At 47.1% G+C, this 23,732-nt stretch overlaps 1 protein-coding gene across 1 annotated transcript in view; it reads right to left on the bottom strand.

Moving 5' to 3' along the window:
• The window catches only part of SLC4A8 (solute carrier family 4 member 8), a 305,062-nt gene extending 298,070 nt beyond the window's left edge, over positions 1-6,992 (bottom strand). Inside the window, exon 1 of the mRNA XM_077297836.1 lies at positions 6,676-6,992. Within this exon, the coding sequence (XP_077153951.1) occupies positions 6,676-6,720 (45 nt within the window). The 5' untranslated portion in view covers positions 6,721-6,992. The remainder of the gene's footprint in view (positions 1-6,675) is intronic.
• Between the last annotated feature and the right edge of the window lie 16,740 nt (positions 6,993-23,732).

Raw genomic sequence — 23,732 nt, 5'->3', positions numbered from 1 at the left:
GAGCTCTCTAGAACTTTATATGCGATCATTGATAGGGCCTTTACACAGGGCATCATCTCCAAAAAGATTTTTGGGGGCCTATGGGTAAAGAATCTGGTAGTCCCTACATTTTACCGAAGATCCAGAAGGACCCCACTGTTCCCCCAGGATGTCCGATTGTCTCCAACATCGAAGGGCTATGCAACCCCGTCAGTAAATGTATAGAACATTATTTGCACCCCATTCAGTCATTATATATGAGCATCAGACACCTGGATGGACTAGAGGCCGTGGAGTTCCTTGGTCCTAGAACTCTTACATTTTGTGTTGACACAATTTCTTTACTTGTAAGGACCGTTTTTCCTTCAACAACGCCAAACTGCGATGGCCATTGGGAGAGGGTGATTTTCGGGAGAGACGCGTGTGCCGCCTCCAAGGCGCAGTGCTGGTACAGATATATTGATGATATATTCATCATATGGCAGGGTCGTGAGCCGGGCCTTCGTGATTTCATCCATGAACTGAACCAGAATAAACGCAACATAATGTTGATGTATAAAATCACCTTGAGAGAGATAGAATTTTTAAACATTAAAATCATAGTAGATGCTGCAGGTACCATCCAGACTGATGTTTTCCGGAAAGAAACATCAGTCAATGCTCTACTACATGTAACATCTGCACATACATCCTCAGCTATAGAAGCTGTCCCGACTGGACAGTTTTTGAAGATGAAAAGGATTTGTTCATCGGATGAGATTTTTGAAGGTCAGGTTTGGGACGTCTAAACGACGTTTCACGAACGTGGTTACAGTAACAGGAGCATAAAGAGAGGTTATCTTCGTGCCAGGAGGGCTCCACGTGAACAGAAGCACTGGTCGCTACAGGTCTTACAGAAGCACTGGTCGATGCTCAAAACTGAGCCCATCCTCAATCAAATTTTACCCGACCACCCACTCCTCACTGCCAGAACCTAAAGGAACTACTGGTTAGTAGTCACTCTGTGGCCAACCCTTCTAACCCTTTCAGCACTGGGAGACAGAAGTGGGGTTGTTATCCCTGTGGATCTTGTGTGGCGTGTAGAAATATCACAAGTGCCACCCCCTTCTCCTCTTGACTGATGGGAGTATGGACTACCGGATTACATGCTACATTACATGTAGTACTAGTCATGTTGTCTACTATGCCACATGGACTTGCAATCTAATTTATATAGAGCTCACTTCATGGGAGTTCCGTATTAGGGCAACGGAGCATGTGAGGGACATTATGGCAGCCAGAAACTCGACTGACATCTCGGACTTGAAGACGATCCCTAGGCATTTCAAGCTGTGCCATGACTGCAACGCGGCCACATTACAAACACGCGGAATGGATAGGGTGCATTGTGGAATCAGAGGTGGTGATCTAAAAGGCGTCCTGGTACAGCTTGAGTGCCGTTGGATCGTCTCCCTGGGAACCAAGTCCCCTCACGGCCTTAATAAAAAATTGTCCTTTGTCCTCTTGCTATAAAAGATGTTGATGACCGTATTCCTCTCATTTTAATACTGTATGTTGTTCATGATTATAACTGCATTTATTATTATTTAGTACTTCGTTCCTGCACATATTTGATGGAGACCTTTCCATTTTGCCGAAGGAACACCCTGCGCTTTCTCCAACCCCCTTTCCATCCACCTCTTCCATATTCTTTTCTTCCCCCTTTCCTCATTCCATTGTGACATCCACAGTTGGCATTTGGAGGATCATCTGGGATACCAGCAATTACACACATCGGCCATAGACCCTAGATGGATGAGGTCTCTTTATATTCTTATGCCATGTCTCTTGTCTGTAATCGTATTTCCAGTGGATTATGTATATTAGTGACGGTTATTCTTTGCTAACATACTTGTATTTTCTATATTACTTACCATGTATGCTGGTTAATATTTGTCCACACCTTCCCCCCCCCCTCGAGTCGAGATGGCTGTCGCACCGCGTGCATGCGACGCGGGTCCCTGCTCCTCTCATGTCCAAAAGCATCCTTCTGGCCCAGTGCGGGTCACTGGCGTCACAGGAATTTTTTCCTTTGACCCGTGTAAGGGGTGTACAAGGACTGGTTTTTGCCCCACTTCCCTAGCCCGTGTTTCTACGTCCCTGAGAAGCTGGTACTTTTAATAAGAATTAGATATAACAATAGGATCTAGTTACTTAGGAGGGGCCAAATGGGTGTAAGCTGGGGGAACTTCCTGAAGCTAGTTAGAGAAGGCTGGGAGCCAGAACAGGGCGGTTGTGTTCCCCAACGTTCAAGCTGGAAGCCCAGCCGTCCAGGGCCTATGGGCTGATAAACACATGGTGGTGGAGGAATACATGGCCGCATCAAGATGGTAGCAGACCGAGAAGGACCCTAATGTGCAAGTCAGTGGACCACCAAGTGCACCACAGAAGGGACAATATGTTTATCAGATGGAGGGCCAGGGTGTGCCAGTACTGCCACCCTCAGCCACGACTACCCCTCTGGCCTCCGTTTCACCAGCACCAATGCCTGGATTGCCTAACAAGCAGGCAATCGCTGCATGTGTTGCAGCATCGAACAGCCGCAAGACATACAATCACAGGCACTCAAACAAATTTTTCGAGCACAACGAAAATTCTCACGGTGCTAGCAGTGATCTCATTGAGGTCACCGCAGTTCATCAGGCCTCTCACAATGAGCTGCCAGTGGGAACCGCAACTTCAGTGACCGGCGGTAATCTCTCTGACGTTACTGCACGTCACTGAAGATGCGCTCTCAGCAGCTCATTGTCTCCTGGATTTCAGACTGGATGGTCGCATCATGCCACGGCATGGGACTGTATGGTTTATTTTCTCATCGGGACAGGTGAGGAATATGGTTATTATTTTTGGTGTTTTACAGGGAACATAGGCATCGGAGGATTATCTTCTTGTCGGACAAGTGAGGAATATGGTTGTTTATTATTTTTGCTTTTTTACGTGGGAACCCAAGCCAATTTTCTTTTTTATTTAATTCTTAATTTTACACAGAGGCTACTGAATACCACTTCCATCATTGTTGCCTGGTCATGCTAATCTCAGGGAGACCAGGTGACAACGATAAGAATTGCCTTCAGCACCTGACGCCTGGGAACAGCTAACTGTACTGCTTTTGCCAGGCACCGGAACGTGTCACACGGACAGCAGATACATGGATGTCACATCAGTACATATGGATGGCACATGGACATGACCATCAGATCTCACCAGTACTGTTTTTTCCTGTGCAGGAATCACCAGGTTGTGAGAAGGAGGTCTTAAAGATAAACAATGTGGGCAATTTCAAGAAGCTGTCTTCTGCTTCCAGTTGGTACAAGTGCACCATGTACACATACCCTAACAGATCCAAGCCCCTTGTGAACTTTTACTTCATGCATAGGAAAAAAATAAAATAAAAAACAGATGTGTGAGATCAGCCTTAAGCACATCTACTATATAATTGTCTAAGGGTACTTCCGTCTGTCTGTCCTTCTGTCTGTCTGTCGCGGTTATTCGCTCGCTGATTGGTCTCGCCAGCTGCCTGTCATGGCTGCCGCGACCAATCAGCGACGCGCACAGTCCGGAAAAAAATGGCCGCTCCTTAGTCCCCGCACTCACTGCCCGGCGCCCGCATACACCCCTCCGGTCACCGCTCACACAGGGTTAATGCCAGCGGTAACGGACCGCGTTATGCCGCGGGTAACGCACTCCATTACCGCCGCTATTAACCCTGTGTGTCCCCAACTTTGTACTATTGACGCTGCCTATGCGGCATCAATAGTACAAAATGTAATGTTAAAAATAATAAATAAAAAAAAAAATCCTGCTATACTCATCCTCTGTAGTCCGCTGAGCCGCTCGCGCCGCCCGCCATCTTCCGTTGCAGGTTGCGGTGGCAAAGATGGTATGGCAGAAGGACCTGCCATGACGTCATGGTCATGTGACCGCGACGTCATCACAAGTCCTGCGCGCCAAGGACCTGACGTGACGTCACAGTCATGTGACCGCGACGTCATCACAGGTCCTGCGCTCAGACCAACCCTGGGACCAGAAGCAGCCGTGGACTACAAGGGGCCCTCGGAAAGGTGAGTATATGTTTATTTTTTATTTTTTAACCTGTGACAAACGTGGCTGGGCAATATACTACGTGGCTATGTGCTGTATACTACTTCGCTGGGCAATATACTACGTGGCTCTGTGCTGTATACTACGTAACTGGGCAATATACTACGGCGCTGAACAATATACTACGTAATTGGGCAATATACTATGGCGCTGAACAATATACTACGTCGCTGGGCAATATACTACGTGGACATGCATATTTTAGAATACCCGATGCGTTAGAATCGGGCCAACATCTAGTATTATATAAACATGAAGTATTTTTAAAAGTTCTATGCTGAGATGACCATTTTAACAGAATCCTGATATCAGGACTTAAACATATGGGGGGGGTTCATAGCTGACCTAATATTACTACACTAAGCGAGTGACATTGCGCTTGGTGGCCTCTTAAAGTACCACGCAGTGGGCTGCAAAACAGCTTAGTATATACGCCCTTTGTATAAGCCCCCAAAACAATTCAACTGAACCAAAATCACATGATATTTTGCTGCCATTACAAAGGTTCGATATAGAGAGCATGAAGCATTGGCCACCACTGCAAGCTGTTCAATTTCAGACTTCACTTCAGCATAAAAAGTTATGTTGTGATGAAGAACACAAGATCTAGAACAGTCTTAATATCCCAATTAATCTGCAGGAAACATTTGTTTCCATGATATGAGCCATAAATTGTCATAACCTTATGATAATCAGGAATATTAAGCCATGTAGTATTTCTGGCCATTTTGTGGTCCCATAAAAATGGCCAATAACAAAGCAGTCCCTTTGTTCTCACTGAACTCCAGCAGAACTTGTACATTTATATACGGTACATTATATACACACATCCATCCATCTAATGCAAACTAGTGCAACTATCATTCATTGTTACTGTTTATCAGGAAACAAATCAAAAACCTAAAAGTCTTTGAAGAAAGATTCCTGAAGTAGCCAATAACAGAGACCCCAGCAGGTCCGTGTGGAAACCATTTCATGGAGCAGACTATGACTTGTTGTACACTCGGGAACAATGTACCAGGGTGGTCTTATCCACAAAGGACAACCTGAGGCAGGAGTGTGGGACATGTGGCTTGGTATGTGAGATAAACAACCTGGCCTAAGGGGACATCACCACCATCACGTCTGCTTGGCTATCTAGTGCTAGGAACAGCAGGCAAAATGCAGACCACTGGTAACAAAATACAAGGTCAGGTGGGCTTTGTTCAGCACAAGGTAAGCTCTCCATCTGTGAAGAGACATCTCCTGCAGCACAGACAGCGACAACACAGGGCTCTCCAATGACCTCCACACAAGGTGACATTACCAAGAGGAACACACAGGCTGCCGCGTACAGAACATGCGCCCAGCTCATCCCCAGCACCAACACTGGACCTGCAAAGTATGCCCACACCTGAAGCAGGGCGCCATGTCCGCCAACAAAACAGCGTACAACATGGCAATTAGGAAACAACCAAATCCTGCACATGGGGCTGCTTCTAGATTACTTTCTGGGATTTATTCTCCATATTGACTGGGAAGCAGGCAGCGTCATCAAAATCAATCGCACTGGCAGGAAAACAAGAGTGGGCATCTCTGAAGGTCCCACACAAAGCAGGGCATTGTGTCTGCACATCTCACTGCCCACAGTGCCCAGCTCCTGCGTCTGCACTGCAGTACTTACTGATCCTCTCAGTACAGGACCCGATTTCTCACCTCCCCTGCCCACATGCCCCACTGCCCACATCACCTCTACCCTCATCACCCCTACCCACATGCCCCGCTGCACACATCGCCCCGCTGCCCACTGTACACATCACCCCTGCCCACATGCCCCCCTGCACACATCACCTCTGCCCACTTCACCCCTGCCCACATGCCCCACTATACACGTCACCTCTACCCTCATCACCCCTGCCCACATGCCCCACTGTACACGTCACCTCTACCCTCATCACCCCTGCCCACATGCCCCACTGTACACGTCACCTCTACCCTCATCACCCCTACCCACATGCCCCGCTGCACACATCGCCCCGCTGCCCACTGTACACATCACCCCTGCCCACATGCCCCCCTGCACACATCATCCCTGCCCACTTCACCCCTGCCCACATGCCCCACTGTACACGTCACCTCTACCCTCATCACCCCTGCTGCCCACATGCATCACCCCTACCCACATGCCCCACATCACCCCTACCCACATGCCCCACTGCCTACTGTACACATCACCTTTACCCTCATCACCCCTGCCCACATGCCCCACTGTACACGTCACCTCTACCCTCATCACCCCTGCTGCCCACATGCATCATCCCTACCCACATGCCCCACATCACCCCTACCCACATGCCCCATTGCCTATTGTACACATCATCTTTACCCTCATCACCCCTGCCCACATGCCCCACTGCCCCTTTAATAGGCTTGCAGCACACATTTCTGCGTGGCAGGATAATGCACAGTCTGGAGACCCCTTCCCAGCATCTCTCCCTGGTGCCACCCCCAGCTCTGCACACAGGGGGCATGCAGGCAGCATCCTGGTCCAGGCTCAGCAGGCACCGTGCCGCTTACCTGGTAGCTGAGGGCACTCTCGGGCTCGCTGCTTCCTGCGGGCATGGCTGCCGCCTTGTTATTGCCGGAGCTGCTCCTGGTAATTGCTAATTCTCCTTCTGCTTGTGCTCGTGCAGAGAAGATGTCCTCCACACTCCCATAGAATAGGAAGACGCTGCTGCTGTGTCACTGCTCAGGGCATAGTAGCTACAGCCGTGCCATCTGCGGGCAGCAGCGGTCACAGCAGCCGGGACCCGGCCGGCGACGATGGGGCTATGCAGGTGCAGCGGCGGCGAGGTGCAACATAGGGAATGACAATCCCGGCGCGTCCTGGCTGCGAGGAGGAGGCGGGGCCGAGCACATTGACCACGCCCATCACACGCCTGATTGGTTCCAGCCGAACCTGTCATTCTGCGCTAAGTGATGGGCGCGTGTCACCTATTACCCAGGTGACAGCAGCGTCCTGCCCGAGAGTGTCCGCACTGCCGGGGATGTGACACCCACAACAAAAGGGTTAACTCATTTTTGCGACTTGTCGGTGTTGTTGCTGGGTTACATGACTGCAAGAACCTAAAGACTAACGTCATAGCGACTTTCTGTGTGACTAGAGCCGGTTTTAGGCAAAGTGGGGCCCTAGCAAAAGTTTAAAATGGGGCCCCAAATGCTAACATATTGCACATCACACAAACATTTCGGTTGTATTTACATGCGCTGAGTTCAGGCCGCTAAATGTGATCGACACTATTGAAATCGTTCAACGCTTGTTTCCCGGCCACAGTCTGAGGAAGAATGATGGGGATAGAACGATCACTATTAGATCAATCCAGGGGCGGATTATAATAGGGTCAATCTAGGCAGTAGCCCAGGCCCCAGTGGTGTGGGGGGGCCTGGGCTACCGCTCAGATTGCCCGCCGCCATCAGGGAATTACTGCCCTGACTGGCGTAGCATGGGCCCAGTTGGCAGAGGGGGTCCGCATCGGGCCCCATCTCATCTGCTCACCGGGCCCCTACCGGTGCTGCGGCAGTTAAACGCTATTGATGTGCGGGCGCGCGCTTGCACGTCAATAGTTAACAGCCGCCAGCCAATCGGAGGCTGGCAACTGACATCAGCTGCAGTGCGCATGTCGCCGGCGTCTGATGTCATTGTCAGCCCCCGGCGAGTGCGCGCTGCTGGAGGGAGCTGCTTCGCCGAAGTAGTGCGGACAGGTGAGGAGAACTTTTTTTTTTTTAAATTGCGAACGGCAATCCGGGGGGCCAGGGCCAGTATGCTGGACACTGGGGGCAGAGATGCTGGACACACTGGGGGTAATATGCAGGGCACTGGGGGCAGAGATGCTGGACACACTGGGGGCAATATGCTGGACACACTGGGGGCAATATGCTGGACACACTGGGGGCAATATGCTGGACACACTGGGGGCTGAATGCTGGACACACTGAGGGCTGAATGCTGGACACACTGATGGCAATATGCTAGACACACTGGGGCAGGATGCTGGACACACTGGGGCAGGATGCTGGACACACTGGGGGAAGGATGCTGGACACACTGGGGCAGGATGCTGGACACACTGGGGCAGGATGCTGGACACACTGGGGCAGGATGCTGGACACACTGGGGGCAGAAATGCTGGACACACTGGGGCAGAAATGCTGGACACATTGGGGGCAGAGATGCTGGACACTGGGGGCAGAGATGCTGGACACTGGGGGCAGAGATGCTGGACATTGGGGGGCAGAGATGCTGGACACACTGGGGGCAGAATGTACATGGGCAGAATGTAGATACGGGGCATGATTGGAGACACGGGGCAGAAAGAAAGACATGGGGCAGGATTGGAGATAGATTGTGCAGGATCATGGGGCAGGATGGATACGATGGAGACTGATGGGGAGATCATATGGGGCAGGATGGGGAGATCATATGGGGCAGAATGGATACTCATGAGGGCAGGATGGGAGAACATATAGCTGAAGCCAGGAATGAGATACACGGGGCCAGGATGGGGGATATTATAATTACCATACAATTAAGGGACATTATTACTGCCATGATGTATAAGAGATGTATTTATTTTATTTTTTGAGTATACTGTTTTAAATGGGGGGGTGGTCCTGTTACTGTGCATAGAGTGACACTATGTCGCCTCTTTTTCTTTATGTGGTGTAATGTAGAAGTTGAGAAAAATTAAGTAATGTGTTCTGCAAGCGGAGCTCAAGATAACTGTGTTATTTCCTGCAGAGACAAGTCCTGGCTGGATGAAGTGATGGCGGTCTGTGCTGGATGAAAGATGAAGGACTTCACCTAGAGACGTCACTGGTGAGTCAGTGTTACCTATACACTGACACTATACACTGTATACTATATCCAGTGCTCCTGTGTATAATGTCACCGGTGATCACTGTATTACCTCTACACAGACACTGCATACTAAGTACAGATCTCCTGTGATTACTGGCACTTATGGTGATAGCACTGTTTGTTTTTTTTCTTCCTAACTGAAGGGTAAATTGACTAGATCAATGGATGTTTGACAGGTTATAGTTTCACACAGCAACTATTTTTCTGGAATAATCTGGTTCAGGTATATGATGACCCCGTCGCATGACCCCGTCACATGACCGGGGGGCCCACAGGTCTGAACAGCCCGGGGCCCTGGCTACCCTTAATCCACCCCTGGATCAATCTGTCCCCATACAGTATCATGTTTTTAGCAGCACATCTACAGTTTACACCAGCACACCCATAGTCCTCCATATAATATAATGTGCCCATAATCCTCCACATAGTGAAATACACTCCCTATAGTCCTCCATATATTAATAATATAATACATTCCCCATAGTCCTTATAGTATAATACACCCTATAGTTCGCCATATAGTATATTACATTCCCCATAGGCTTCCATATAGTATAATACACTCCTCATAGTCCTCCATATAGCATAATTCACTCCCCATAGTCCTCCATATTGTATAATACACTCCTCATAGTCCTCCATATATTAAAATACACTCCTAAGTCCTCCATATATAGTATTATACACTTCCCATAGTTATCCATATAGTATAATACACTCCTCATAGTCCTCCATATATTAAAATACACTCCTCAGTCCTCCATACAGTATTATACATTTCCCATAGTCCTTCATATAGTATAATACACTCCTCATAGTCCTCCATATATTAAAATACACTCCTAAGTCCTGCATATAGTATTATACACTTCCCATAGTTCTCCATATAGTATAATACACTCCTCATAGTCCTCCATATATTAAAATACACGCCTCAGTCCTCCATATAGTATAATATACTCCTCATAGACCTCCATATATTAAAATACACTGCTCAGTCCTCCATATAGTATAATGCACTCCCCATAATCCTCCATATAGCATAATACACTCATCAGTCCTCCACATAGTATAATACACTCCTTATAGTCCTCCATATATTAACCGCTTTCTGCCATCGGACGGAATAGTACGTCCGATGGTAGAAGCCCCACTTTGATGTGGCGGTGAGCCCTCTTCAAAGCCGGGACATGTCAGCTGTTTTGAACAGCTGACATTTACCCGCAATAGGCGTGGGCAGAATCACAATCCGCAAGCTCTGACAGCGGCATTTAACAAGCACTTCCTGCCATCCGGCCGGATATGCGCGCACCGGTGACCCCGTCACATGATCGGGGGTCATCGGCGTGTCGGCATGACAACCAGAGGTCTCCTTGAGACCTCTATGGTTGTTGATGCCAGATTGCTATGAGCGCCATCCTGTGGTCGGCGCTCATAGCAAGGCTGTGATTCTACTACATAGAGGCTATTTGAGCATCTCCTCTATGTAGCAGAGGCGATCGAGTTATGGCAGCTTCTAGCCTCCCATGGAGGCTATTGAAGCATGACAAAAGTAAAAATAAGAAAAAAAAAATATGAAACAAATAACAAAATCTAAAAGTTTAAATCACCCCCCTTTCGTCCCATTCAAAATAAAACAATAAAAAAATCAAACCTACACATATTTGGTATCACCGAGTTCAGAATCGCCCGATCTATCAATAAAACGGATTAACCTGATCGCTAAACGGCGTAGCGAGAAAAAAAGCCAAAACGCCAGTTACTTTTTTTGGTCGTCGTGACATTGCATTAAAATGCAATATCGGGAGTTCAAAAATAATATCTGCACAAAAATGGCATCATTAATAATGTCTGCTTGGCGCACAAAAAATAAAGTTTCACCCAACCACAGATCACTAAAAATGGAGACGCTCCGAGTATCGTAAAATTGCACAATTTTTATTTATTTTTTTAGCAAAGTTTGGAATTTTTTTTCACCACTTAAATAAAAAATAACCTAGTCATGTTTGGTGTCTATGAACTCGAAATGAACTGGAGAATCAAAATGCCAGGTCAGTTTTAGCATTTAGTGAACCTAGCAAAATAGCCAAACAAAAAACAAGTGTGGGATTGCACTTTTTTTGCAATTTCACCCCACTTGGAATTTTTTTCCCGTATTTTAGTACATGAAATGGTAAAACCAATGGTGTCGTTCAAAAGTATAACTCATCCTGCAAAAAAAAAAAGCCCTCACATGGCCATATTGATGGAAAAATAAGAAAGTTATGGCTCTGGGAAGGAGGGGAGTGAAAAACAAAAGCGCAAAACCGAAAAAAGCTCCAGGGGTTAAGGGGTTAAAATATACTGCTCAGTCCTCCATCTTAATATATACTTACCTTGTAATGTCGTCACATCCTGTTCCGTCCAGATGTGTCCAGATCTGAGAATTCCAAGTGTTGGAAGTTCACCGACCTCCATATTGGGACACCCAGGTGATGGGTGTCTCAATATGGAAACTGCTGCTGGTACCAGCCTCTTGCCAGTGGAACACTGTCGCACCACACACACACACACACACACACACACACACACACACACACACACACACACACACACACACACACACACACACACACACACACTGTATATGCCGTACGCACCACACCAACACACTGTATACGCCATACGCACCACACACACACACACAAACACACACTGTATATGCCATACGCACCACGCACACACACTGTATACGCCTTACGCATTGTATTGCGCGGTACCACCAGCGGAACACCGTCGCGACACACGCCGCTGCCAGGATCAGCCGAATGATTCACTGACCACTGCCATCTTTGTACAGGAGGAGCGCATGCACAGTTTTAATGTGACCGCCGCTATCTGCCTGCACAAAGATGGCGGCGATCTGATTTACTGCGCCTTCGCGAATTCCGCGTAGGCGCAGTGAATCATTCTGCTGATCTTGGCGGCAGATGCGTGATGTGTCTACAGGCAGAGGAAGCCGGTCACAACACTGCAAAGCCTGCCCCCATCGTGACATTACCACCCTCCCGATGCAATAGCATTGGGCCTCCATCTAGTATAGTATAATACACTCCTCATAGTGCTCCAAATAGCATAATACACTTCTCAGTCCTCCATATCATTATTATTATTATACATTTTTTCAAAGCGCCATTTATTCCATGGCGCTTTACATGTGAAAAGGGGGCAAATATAGACAAATACAATAAACATGACCAAAAAACAAGGCACTTACAGGTACAGAAGGAGGGACGACCTTGCCCGTGAGGGCTCAGAGTCTGCAGGGGATGGGTGAGAATACACTAGGAGAGGGTAGATCTGGTTGTGCAGTGGTTCAGTAGGTTGAGGACCACTGCAGGCTGGAGGCTTGTCGGAAGAGGTGAGTCTTCATGCTCTTTATGAAGGTTTCTATGGTAGGCGAGAGTCTGATGTGTCGGGGTAGAGAGTTCCAGAGTATAGGGGAAGCACGGGAGAATTCTTGGATGCGCTGAGTATAATACACTCCTCAGTCCTCCATATAGTCTAATACACTGCTCATAGTTTTCCATATGTTAAACTACACTGCTCAGTCCTCCATATAGTATAATATACTCCTCATAGTGCTCCATATAGTATAATGCACCCCCATAGTCATCCATGTAGTACAATTCACTTCCCATAGTATAATGCACCCCATAGTTCTTCATTTAGAATGATGTATTCTCCATAGTCCTCAATACTATATAATGCAGCCACCCCATAGAGCATAATATTGCCACCCCACAGAGTATAATGCAGCCACCCCACAGAGTATAATGCAGCCACTCCATAGAATATAATGTAGCCCCCTCATATAGTATAATGAAGCCCCCCATTCAATATAATCTGGCCCCCATAGAATATAACTCAGCCCCCATAGAATAAAATGTAGCCCCCTCTTAGAGTATGATGCAATCCTCCCTCATAGAATATAACAAAACCCCCATAGAATATAATGTAGCCCCCATAGAATATAATACAGCCCACCTCCCAAAAGAATATAATGCAGCCCCATCAAAGAGTATGATGCAACCCTCCCCAATAAAATATAATACAGCCCCCATAGAATATAATACAGCCCAACATAGAATATAATGTAGCCCCCCATAGAATATAATACAGCCCACCTCCCCATAGAATATAATGTAGCCCCATCAAAGAGTATAATGCAATCCTCCTGTTGTGGATTCTGTTTGTGGGCTCCCTCTGGTGGTTACTGCTGGTACTGGGTGACTTTGGTGGGTTGCGGCCTTTGGTTTCCACCTGTCCATCAGAGGCTGGGTGTTTCCTATTTTACCTGGCCTTTCTGTCATTCCCTTGCCGGCTATCAATGTATTCAGATGTGCTCTGTTTAGTTCCTGCATACCTGCTCCCAGATCTTTCAGGATAAGCTAAGTGCTGATTTTCAGTTGTTTGGTTTTTTAGTCCAGCTTGCTTATTATGTCTCTATGCTAGCTGGTAGCTCTAGTGGACTGAGGTTCTCCCCATGTGCCATGAGTTGGCACATGGGTTCTTGTAATCTCAGGATGGTTTTTTGATTAGGGTTTTTTGCTGACCGCTCAGACCCCTTTTGTATCGTTCTGCTTTCTAGTTTACAGCGGGCCTCAATTTGCTAAACCTATATATATCATCTCTATGTGTGTGCCTTCCTCTCATTTCACCGTCAATACATGTGGGGGGCAACTATACCTTTTGGGGTTCATTCCTCTGGAGGCAAGTGAGGTCTTTATTTTCTCTGCAGTACTAGTTAGCTCTTAGGCTGGTGCGTGGCGTCTAGAACCAACGTAGGCACGCTCCCTGGCTATCTCTAGTTGCATTTGTCAGGCGTAGGGCAGCGGTCAGCCCAGGTTCCATCACCCTAGAGCTCGTCCGTTATTTATTTGTATCTTGCTTGTCCTGTGCTATCCCTAGCCATTGGGATTCATGACAGTATAGCCGGCACACAAAGTGTTAATTGTTTGGGCTGAATCAGGAGAAAAAGAAGTGTTTAAGGGAATTTTTTTTTTTTTTTTTTTTTCCCTTCAGAGTTTTTCTGCCTAGCCCTTAATTGCTGTCTAGCTGCTTCTTACCTCCTCTTAACCCTTGAATGGCTCTGATCTTAGCTGTTTAACATGGATGTCCAGAGTTTGGCTTCCAGCCTGAGTAATCTCGCGGCAAAAGTTCAAAATATACAGGATTTTGTTGTTCACACTCCCATGTCTGAACCTAGAATTCCTATTCCAGAGTTCTTTTCTGGAGATAGATCTACCTTCCTGAATTTCAGGAACAATTGTAAATTGTTTCTTTCTTTAAAAACTCGCTCCTCTGGAGACCCTGCTCAACAGGTCAGGATTGTAATATCTTTCCTGCGGGGCGACCCTCAGAATTGGGCATTTGCATTGGCACCAGGGGATCCTGCATTGCTCAGTGTGGATGCGTTTTTTCTGGCATTGGGATTGCTCTATGAGGAACCTAACCTGGAGATTCAGGCTGAAAAGGCTTTGTTAGCCCTCTCTCAGGGGCATGATGAAGCGGAAATATATTGTCAAAAATTTCGGAAATGGTCGGTGCTTACTCAGTGGAATGAGTGCGCCCTGGCTGCAAACTTCAGAAATGGTCTTTCTGAGGCCATTAAGGATATTATGGTGGGGTTCCCTACGCCTACAGGTCTGAATGAGTCTATGGCTATGGCCATTCAGATTGATCGGCGTTTACGGGAGCGCAAACCTATGCACCAGTTGGCGGTGTCTTCTGAACAGGCACCTGAGACTATGCAATGTGATAGAATTCAGTCCAGAAGTGAACGGCAAAATTATAGGCGGAAAAATGGATTGTGTTTTTATTGTGGTGATTCAGCTCATGTTATATCAGCATGCTCTAAACGCACAAAAAGGGTTGATAAATCTTTTGCCATTGGTACTCTGCAGCCTAAGTTCATTTTGTCTGTGACTCTGATTTTTTCACTGTCTTCCATTTCCGTCGATGCCTATGTGGATTCGGGCGCTGCCCTGAGTCTTATGGATTGGTCATTTGCTAAACGCTGCGGTTTTAGTCTGGAGCCTCTGGAAGTTCCTATTCCTCTGAAGGGAATTGACTCTACACCATTGGCTATGAATAAACCGCAGTATTGGACACAAGTGACCATGCGCATGACTCCCGTTCATCAGGAGGTGATTCGCTTCCTTGTACTGTATAATTTACATGATGTAGTAGTGCTTGGTCTGCCATGGTTACAAACTCATAATCCTGTCCTGGACTGGAAAACAATGTCTGTGTTAAGCTGGGGATGTCAGGGGGTTCATGATCATGCACCTCCGATTTCAATCGCTTCATCTACTCCTTCTGAGATCCCTGCGTTTTTGTCTGACTGCAGGGATGTTTTTGAGGAGCCTAAGCTCAATTCGCTCCCTCCTCATAGAGATTGTGACTGTGCTATAGAATTGATTCCTGGCAGTAAGTTCCCTAAGGGTCGTTTATTTAATCTGTCACTGCCAGAGCATACTGCTATGCGGAATTATATTAAGGAGTCCTTGGAAAAGGGACATATTCGTCCATCCTAGTCCCCTCTGGGAGCAGGTTTTTTTTTCGTGGCAAAAAAAGATGGTTCCCTGAGGCCTTGTATAGATTATCGCCTTCTGAATAAGATTACAGTCAAATATCAGTATCCATTGCCATTATTGACTGATTTGTTTGCTCGCATTAAGGGGGCTAGGTGGTTCACTAAGATAGATCTTCGCGGTGCGTATAATCTGGTGCGGATAAAACAGGGTGATGAGTGGAAAACCGCATTTAATACGCCTGAGGGCCATTTTGAGTATTTGGTAATGCCTTTTGGGCTCTCCAATGCTCCGTCAGTCTTTCAGTCCTTTATGCACAATATTTTCCGTGAATATCTGGATAAGTTTATGATTGTGTATTTGGATGATATTTTGGTGTTTTCTGATGACTGGGAGTCTCATGTTCTACAGGTCAGGAAGGTGTTTCAGGTTCTGCGGGCCAATTCTCTGTTTGTGAAGGGCTCAAAGTGTCTCTTCGGAGTCCAGAAGATTTCTTTTTTGGGGTACATTTTTTTCTCCTTCTACTATTGAGATGGATCCCGTCAAGGTTCAGGCGATTTGTGACTGGACACAACCTACATCTGTTAAGAGCCTTCAGAAGTTCTTGGGGTTTGCTAATTTTTATCGTCGGTTCATTGCTAATTTTTCCAGTATTGTTAAACCTTTGACTGATTTGACTAAAAAGGGTGCTGATGTTGCTGATTGGTCTCCTGCTGCCGTGGAGGCCTTTCAGGAACTTAAGCGCCGGTTTTCTTCTGCTCCTGTGTTGTGTCAACCAGATGTTTCACTTCCTTTTCAGGTTGAGGTTGATGCTTCCGAGATTGGAGCGGGGGCGGTTTTGTCACAGAGAAGTTCTAATGGCTCGGTGATGAAGCCATGTGCATTCTTCTCTAGAAAATTCTCGCCCGCCGAGCGCAATTATGATGTGGGTAATCGGGAGCTTTTGGCCATGAAGTGGGCATTTGAGGAGTGGCGTCATTGGCTTGAGGGTGCTCAACATCGTGTGGTGGTCTTGACTGATCACAAGAATCTCATTTACCTTGAGTCTGCCAGGCGTTTGAATCCTAGACAGGCTCGTTGGTCGTTGTTTTTTTTCTCGTTTCAATTTCGTGGTTTCATACCTGCCAGGTTCAAAGAATGTGAAGGCAGATGCTCTTTCCAGGAGTTTTGTGCCTGACTCTCCTGGAGACTCTGGGCCTACTGGTATCCTTAGGGATGGGGTAATATTGTCCGCCGTATCCCCAGACTTGCGACGTGCATTGCAGGAGTTTCAGGTGGATAAACCGGATCGTTGTCCACCAGAAAGACTGTTTGTTCCGGATGATTGGACCAATAGAGTCATCTCCGAGGTCCATTCTTCTGTGTTGGCTGGTCATCCTGGAATATTTGGTACTAGAGACCTGGTGGCCAGGCCTTTTTGGTGGCCTTCCTTGTCTAGGGATGTGCGTACCTTTGTGCAGTCTTGTGAAGTGTGTGCTCGAGCTAAGCCTTGCTGTTCTCGGGCCAGTGGGTTGTTGTTATCCTTGCCCATCCCGAAGAGGCCTTGGACGCACATTTCCATGGATTTTATTTCTGATCTCCCGGTTTCACAGAAAATGTCCGTTATCTGGGTTGTGTGTGACCACTTTTCTAAGATGGTTCATTTGGTGCCCTTGCCTAAGTTGCCTTCCTCCTCTGAGTTGGTCCCTTTATTTTTTCAGAACGTGGTTCGTTTGCATGGGATTCCGGAGAATATCGTTTCTGACAGGGGATCCCAGTTTGTGTCTAGATTTTGGCGGACGTTTTGTGCCAAGATGGGCATTGATTTGTCTTTCTCGTCTGCATTCCATCCTCAGACGAATGGCCAGACGGAGCGAACTAATCAGACCTTGGAAACTTATTTGAGGTGTTTTGTTTCTGCTGATCAAGATGACTGGGTTGCTTTTTTGTCACTGGCCGAATTTGCTCTTAATAATCGGGCTAGTTCTGCCACGTTGGTCTCTCCTTTTTTTTGTAATTCGGGGTTTCATCCTCGTTTTTCCTCTGGTCAGGTGGAGCCTTCGGATTGTCCTGGAGTGGACGTGGTGGTGGACAGGCTACATCAGATTTGGAATCAGGTGGTGGACAATTTGAAGTTATCTCAGGAGAAGACTCAGCAGTTTGCTAATCGCCGTCGCCGCGTGGGTCCCCGACTTCTTGTTGGGGATTTGGTGTGGTTGTCTTCTCGTTTTGTCCCTATGAAGGTCTCTTCTCCTAAGTTCAAGCCTCGGTTCATCGGTCCTTATAGGATCTCGGAGATTCTTAACCCTGTATCTTTTCGTTTGGATCTCCCGGCATCGTTTGCTATTCATAATGTGTTCCATCGGTCGTTGTTGCGGAGGTATGAGGTGCCCGTTGTTCCTTCGGTTGAGCCTCCTGCTCCGGTGCTGGTGGAGGGAGAATTGGAGTATGTTGTTGAGAAGATCTTGGATTCTCGTGTTTCCAGACGCAAACTCCAGTATTTGGTTAAGTGGAAGGGTTATGGTCAGGAGGATAATTCCTGGGTGGTCGCCTCCGATGTTCATGCGACTGATTTGGTCCGCGCCTTCCATAGAGCTCATCCTGATCGCCCTGGGGGTTCTCGTGAGGGTTCGGTGACCCCTCCTCAAGGGGGGGGTACTGTTGTGGATTCTGTTTGTGGGCTCCCTCTGGTGGTTACTGCTGGTACTGGGTGACTTTGGTGGGTTGCGGCCTTTGGTTTCCACCTGTCCATCAGAGGCTGGGTGTTTCCTATTTTACCTGGCCTTTCTGTCATTCCCTTGCCGGCTATCAATGTATTCAGATGTGCTCTGTTTAGTTCCTGCATACCTGCTCCCAGATCTTTCAGGATAAGCTAAGTGCTGATTTTCAGTTGTTTGGTTTTTTAGTCCAGCTTGCTTATTATGTCTCTATGCTAGCTGGTAGCTCTAGTGGACTGAGGTTCTCCCCATGTGCCATGAGTTGGCACATGGGTTCTTGTAATCTCAGGATGGTTTTTTGATTAGGGTTTTTTGCTGACCGCTCAGACCCCTTTTGTATCGTTCTGCTTTCTAGTTTACAGCGGGCCTCAATTTGCTAAACCTATATATATCATCTCTATGTGTGTGCCTTCCTCTCATTTCACCGTCAATACATGTGGGGGGCAACTATACCTTTTGGGGTTCATTCCTCTGGAGGCAAGTGAGGTCTTTATTTTCTCTGCAGTACTAGTTAGCTCTTAGGCTGGTGCGTGGCGTCTAGAACCAACGTAGGCACGCTCCCTGGCTATCTCTAGTTGCGTTTGTCAGGCGTAGGGCAGCGGTCAGCCCAGGTTCCATCACCCTAGAGCTCGTCCGTTATTTATTTGTATCTTGCTTGTCCTGTGCTATCCCTAGCCATTGGGATTCATGACATCCTCCCTCATAGAATATAATACAGCCCCACTCCCCGAGAATGGCCCTACAGTCCAGTACTCACTCACTGATATATTAAAAAAAACCACAGTCCTCACCTCTCCTCATGCCCCGCGCTGCTCCAGGCTTGGCTCCAGTCTCATCGGCGACACACAGTGGGTGCGCAATGAAGTGACGTCATCGCGCACCCGCAGTGCCAGAGGCAGAGGAGAATGATGGAAGAGAGAGCGTCATCTGACGCTCTCTCCTCCATCATTGCTTTGAACTGTGCCAGCGTCATAGATGCCAGCATAGTTGAATGCGGCGACAGAGGAGTCGGCGCTGGCGAGAGGTGGTCCCCCCTAACTCACAGGCCCCATAGCGGATGCGTGATGTGCCGCTATTATCAGCACGCCATTGGCTGGGGGCCCCTGGAGGAGCGGGGGACCCTAGGCAGCTGCCTTGTCTGCCTGCTGCAAATGCCGGCCCTGTGTGTGACACAGCTGCCTGCAGCTCCAGGGATCAGTCACCAGTATATAAAACGTATATGCAATATACAGAGTCTATGTTATATACAAGGTCTATGTTATATACAAAGTCTGTTATCTACAGGGTCTATGTTATCTACAGGGTCTATGTTATGTACAGGGTCTATGTTATATACAGGGTCTATGTTATATACAGTGTCTATTTTATGTACAGGGTCTATGCTATATACAGGGTCTATGTTATATACAAGGTCTATGTTATATACAGGGTCTATGCAATATACAGAGTCTATGTTATATACAAGGTCTATGTTATATGCTGTACAGGGTATATGTTATGTGCAAGGTCTATATTATCTGCAGGGTCTATGTTATATACAAGGTCTATGTTATATACAGAGTCTATGTTACATACAGAGTCTATGTTATATACAAGGTCTATGTTATATACAGGATCTATGTTATATACAAGGTCTATGTTATATACAGTGTCTATGTTATATACAAAGTCTATGTTATATACAGGGTCTATGTTATCTACAGGGTCCATGTTATATACATGGTCTATGCTATATACAAGGTCTATGTTATATACAAAGTCTATGTTATATACATTGTCTATGTTATCTACAGGGTCTATGTTATATACAGGGTCTATGCAATATACAGGGTCTATGTTATATACAAGGTCTATGTTATATACAGGGTCTATGTTATGTACAGGGTCTACCGTATATTATCTACATGGTCTATATTAACCCCTTCCCGACCTTTGACGCAGCGTATGCGTCATGAAAACCTGTGCCAATCCGACCTGTGACGCAGCATATGCGTCATGGCCGGATCGCTCTCCTGCAGGCCGGGTGAAATGGTTAACTGTAATTTCACCCAGCCTGCAGGGACAGGGGGAGTGGTACTTTAGCCCAGGGGGGGTGGCTTCGCCCCCCCGTGGCTACGATCGCTCTGATTGGCTGTTGAAAGTGACGTTTCACTTTCACTTTCAATCAGAGCGATAGTAATATTTCACCAATGAAAATTGGTGAAATATTACAATCCAGCCATGGCCGATGCTGCAATAGCATCAGCCATGGCTGGAGATCGTGATCAGCCCCCCCACCGCCACCGATCTCCTCCCCTCCGGTCCTCCGTCCTGTCATATAGTGTCCCCCACTCCCCTCCGTCCTCCTGTGCGCTCCCCACGCTGTCCGCTCTCCCCCCCGCTTTCCGATCACCCCCCCCTTCATACTTACCGACCTGTGTCCCTCCCGGTGTCGGTCCGTCTGTTTGATGGGCGCCGCCATCTTCCAAAATGGCGGGCGCATGCGCAGTGCGCCCGCCGAATCTGCCGGCCGGCAGATTCGTTACAGGTACATTTTGATCGCTGTGATAGGTTCTATCACAGCGTTCAAAATAGAAAAAAAATAAATAAACCCCCCCTTTATCACCCACATAGGTAGGGACAATAATAAAATAAAGAATTTTTTTTTTCTTTGCCCCACTAGGGTTAGGGTTAGGGTTAGTTCACACTGTGTCTAAGCAGTCCGTTTGACGGACTATGTTACACCGCGGCATAAACGCGGTATAACGTAGTCCGTTACAGCCGCCATTGACAGCAATGTCGGACGCATCACAAGCGCACGCCCACAATGGCTGAGCGCTAGGGATGTGCCGTCATTGAGTGATGGACCCAGAGAGGCGGACTGCAGCGTTTCCGGGTCCGTCACTGCTAGTGCAGATAGAGCTAGCAGATGCTCTATCTGCGGTAGCGCGATGCAAACGTCGCCACTTGCGCTAGCAGCAGCCCGTTAACGTATGTGCTGAACGGGCTGCTGATAGTGCAGTGTGAACCTGGCCTTAGGGTTAGGGTTTCGGCTAGAATTAGGGTTAGAACTAGGGTTAGGGTTAGAATTAGGCTATGTGCACACGGTGCGGATTTGGCTGCGGATCTGCAGCGGATTTGGCTGCGGATCCGCAGCGGATTTGGCTGCGGAACTGCAGTGGATTTGGCTGCGGATCCACAGCGGATTGGCCGCTGCAAATTCGTAGCAGTGTTCCATCAGGTTTACAGTACCATGTAAACCTATGGAAAACCAAATTCGCTGTACCCATGGTGCGGAAAATACCGCGCGGAAACGCTGTGTTGTATTTTCCGCAGCATATCAATTCTTTGTGCGGATTCCGCAGTGTTTTACACCTGTTCCTCAATAGGAATCCACAGATGAAATCCGCACAAAAAACACTGGAAATCTGCGGTAAATCCGCAGGTAAAATGCAGTGCCTTTTACCTGCAGATTTTTCAAGGGTTATGGCTACAGTTGGGATTAGGGTTAGGGGTGTGTTGGGGTTAGTGTTGAAGTTAGAATTGAGGGGTTTCCACTGTTTAGGCACATCAGGGGTCTCCAAACGCAACATGGCGCCACCATTGATTCCAGCCAATCTGGCGTTCAAAAAGTCAAATGATGCTCCCTCCCTTCCAAGCCCCGACGTGCGCCCAAACAGTGGTTTACCCCCACATATGGGGTACCAGCGTACTCAGGACAAACTGGGCAACAACTGTTGGGGTCCAATTTCTCCTGTTACCCTTGCAAAAATAAAAAATTACTTGCTAAAACATAATTTTTGAGGAAGGAACAATTATTTTTTATTTTCACGGCTCTGCGTTATAAACTTCTGTGAAGCACTTGGGGGTTGAAAGTGCTCACCAAACATCTAGATAAGTTCCTTGGGGGGTCTAGTTTCCAAAATGGGGTCACTTGTGGGGTGTTTCTACTGTTTAGGCACATCAGGGGCTCTGCAAATGCAACGTGACGCCCGCAGACCATTCCATGAAAGTCTGCATTTCAAATGTCACTACTTCCCTTCCAAGCCCTGACGTGCGCCCAAACAGTGGTTTACCCCCACATATGGGGTATCAGCGTACTCACAACAAACTGGGCAACAAATATTGGGGTCCAATTTCTCCTGTTACCCTTGTGAAAATAAAAAATTGCTTGCTAAAACATCTTTTTTGAGGAAAGAAAAATGATTTTTTATTTTCACGGCTCTGTGTTGTAAACTTCTGTGAAGCACTTGGGGGTTGAACGTGCTCACCACACATCTAGATAAGTTCCTTGTTGGGTCTAGTCTCCAAAATGGGGTCACTTGTGGGGGGTTTCTACTGTTTAGGCACATCAGGGGCTCTGCAAACGTAACATGATGCCCGCAGACCATTCCATCAAAGTCTGCATTCCAAAACGTCACTACTTCCCTTCCGAGCCCCGGCATGTGCCCAAACAGTGGTTTACCCCCACATATGGGGTATCAGCGTACTCAGGAGAAACTGGACAACAACTTTTGGGGTCCAATTTCTCCTGTTACCCTTGGTAAAATAAAAAATTGTGGGCTAAAAAATCATTTTTGAGAAAAGAAAAATTATTTTTTATTTTCATGGCTCTGCGTTATAAACTTCTGTGAAGCACTTGGGGGTTCAAAGTGCTCACCACATATCTAGATTAGTTCCTTAGGAGGTCTAGTTTCCAAAATGGGGTCAGTTGTGGGGGAGTTCCAATGTTTAGGCACACAGGGGATCTCCAAACGCGACATGGTGTCCGCTAATGATTGGAGCTAATTTTCCATTCAAAAAGCCAAATGACGTGCCTTCCCTTCCAAGCCCTGCCGTGCGCTCAAACAGTGGTTTACCCCCACATATGGGGTATCATCGTACTCAGGACAAACTGGACAACAACATTTGGGGTCCAATTTCTCCTATTACCCTTGGAAAAATAAAAAATTCCGGGCTAAAAATCATTTTTGAGGAAAGAAAAATTATTTTTTATTTTCGTGGCTCTGCGTTATAAACTTCTGTGAAGCACCTGAGGGTTTTAAGTGCTCACTATTCATCTAGATAAGTTCCTTGAGGGGTCTAGTTTCCAAAATGGGGTCACTTGTAGGGGAGCTCCAATGTTTAGGCACACAGGGGCTCTCCAAACGTGACATGGTGTCCGCTAGCGATGGAGATAATTTTTCATTCAAAAAGTCAAATGGCGCTCCTTCCCTTCCGAGCCTTACCATGTGCCCAAACAGTGGTTTACCCCCACATGTGAGGTATCGGTGTACTCAGGAGAAATTGTACAACAAATTTTAGGATCCATTTTATCCTGTTGCCCATGTGAAAATGAAAAAATTGAGGCTAAAATAATTTTTTTGTGAAAAAAAGTACTTTTTCATTTTTACAGATCAATTTGTGATGCACCTTGGGGTTTAAAGTGCTCACTATGCTTTTAGATAAGTTCCTTGGGGGGTCTAG

Source organism: Ranitomeya variabilis, chromosome 3 (assembly GCF_051348905.1).
Source record: "Ranitomeya variabilis isolate aRanVar5 chromosome 3, aRanVar5.hap1, whole genome shotgun sequence".
Classification (NCBI taxonomy): domain Eukaryota; kingdom Metazoa; phylum Chordata; class Amphibia; order Anura; family Dendrobatidae; genus Ranitomeya; species Ranitomeya variabilis.
The sequence above is the reverse complement of the archived record's forward strand: the minus strand, read 5'-3'. Positions and strand labels throughout refer to the sequence as shown.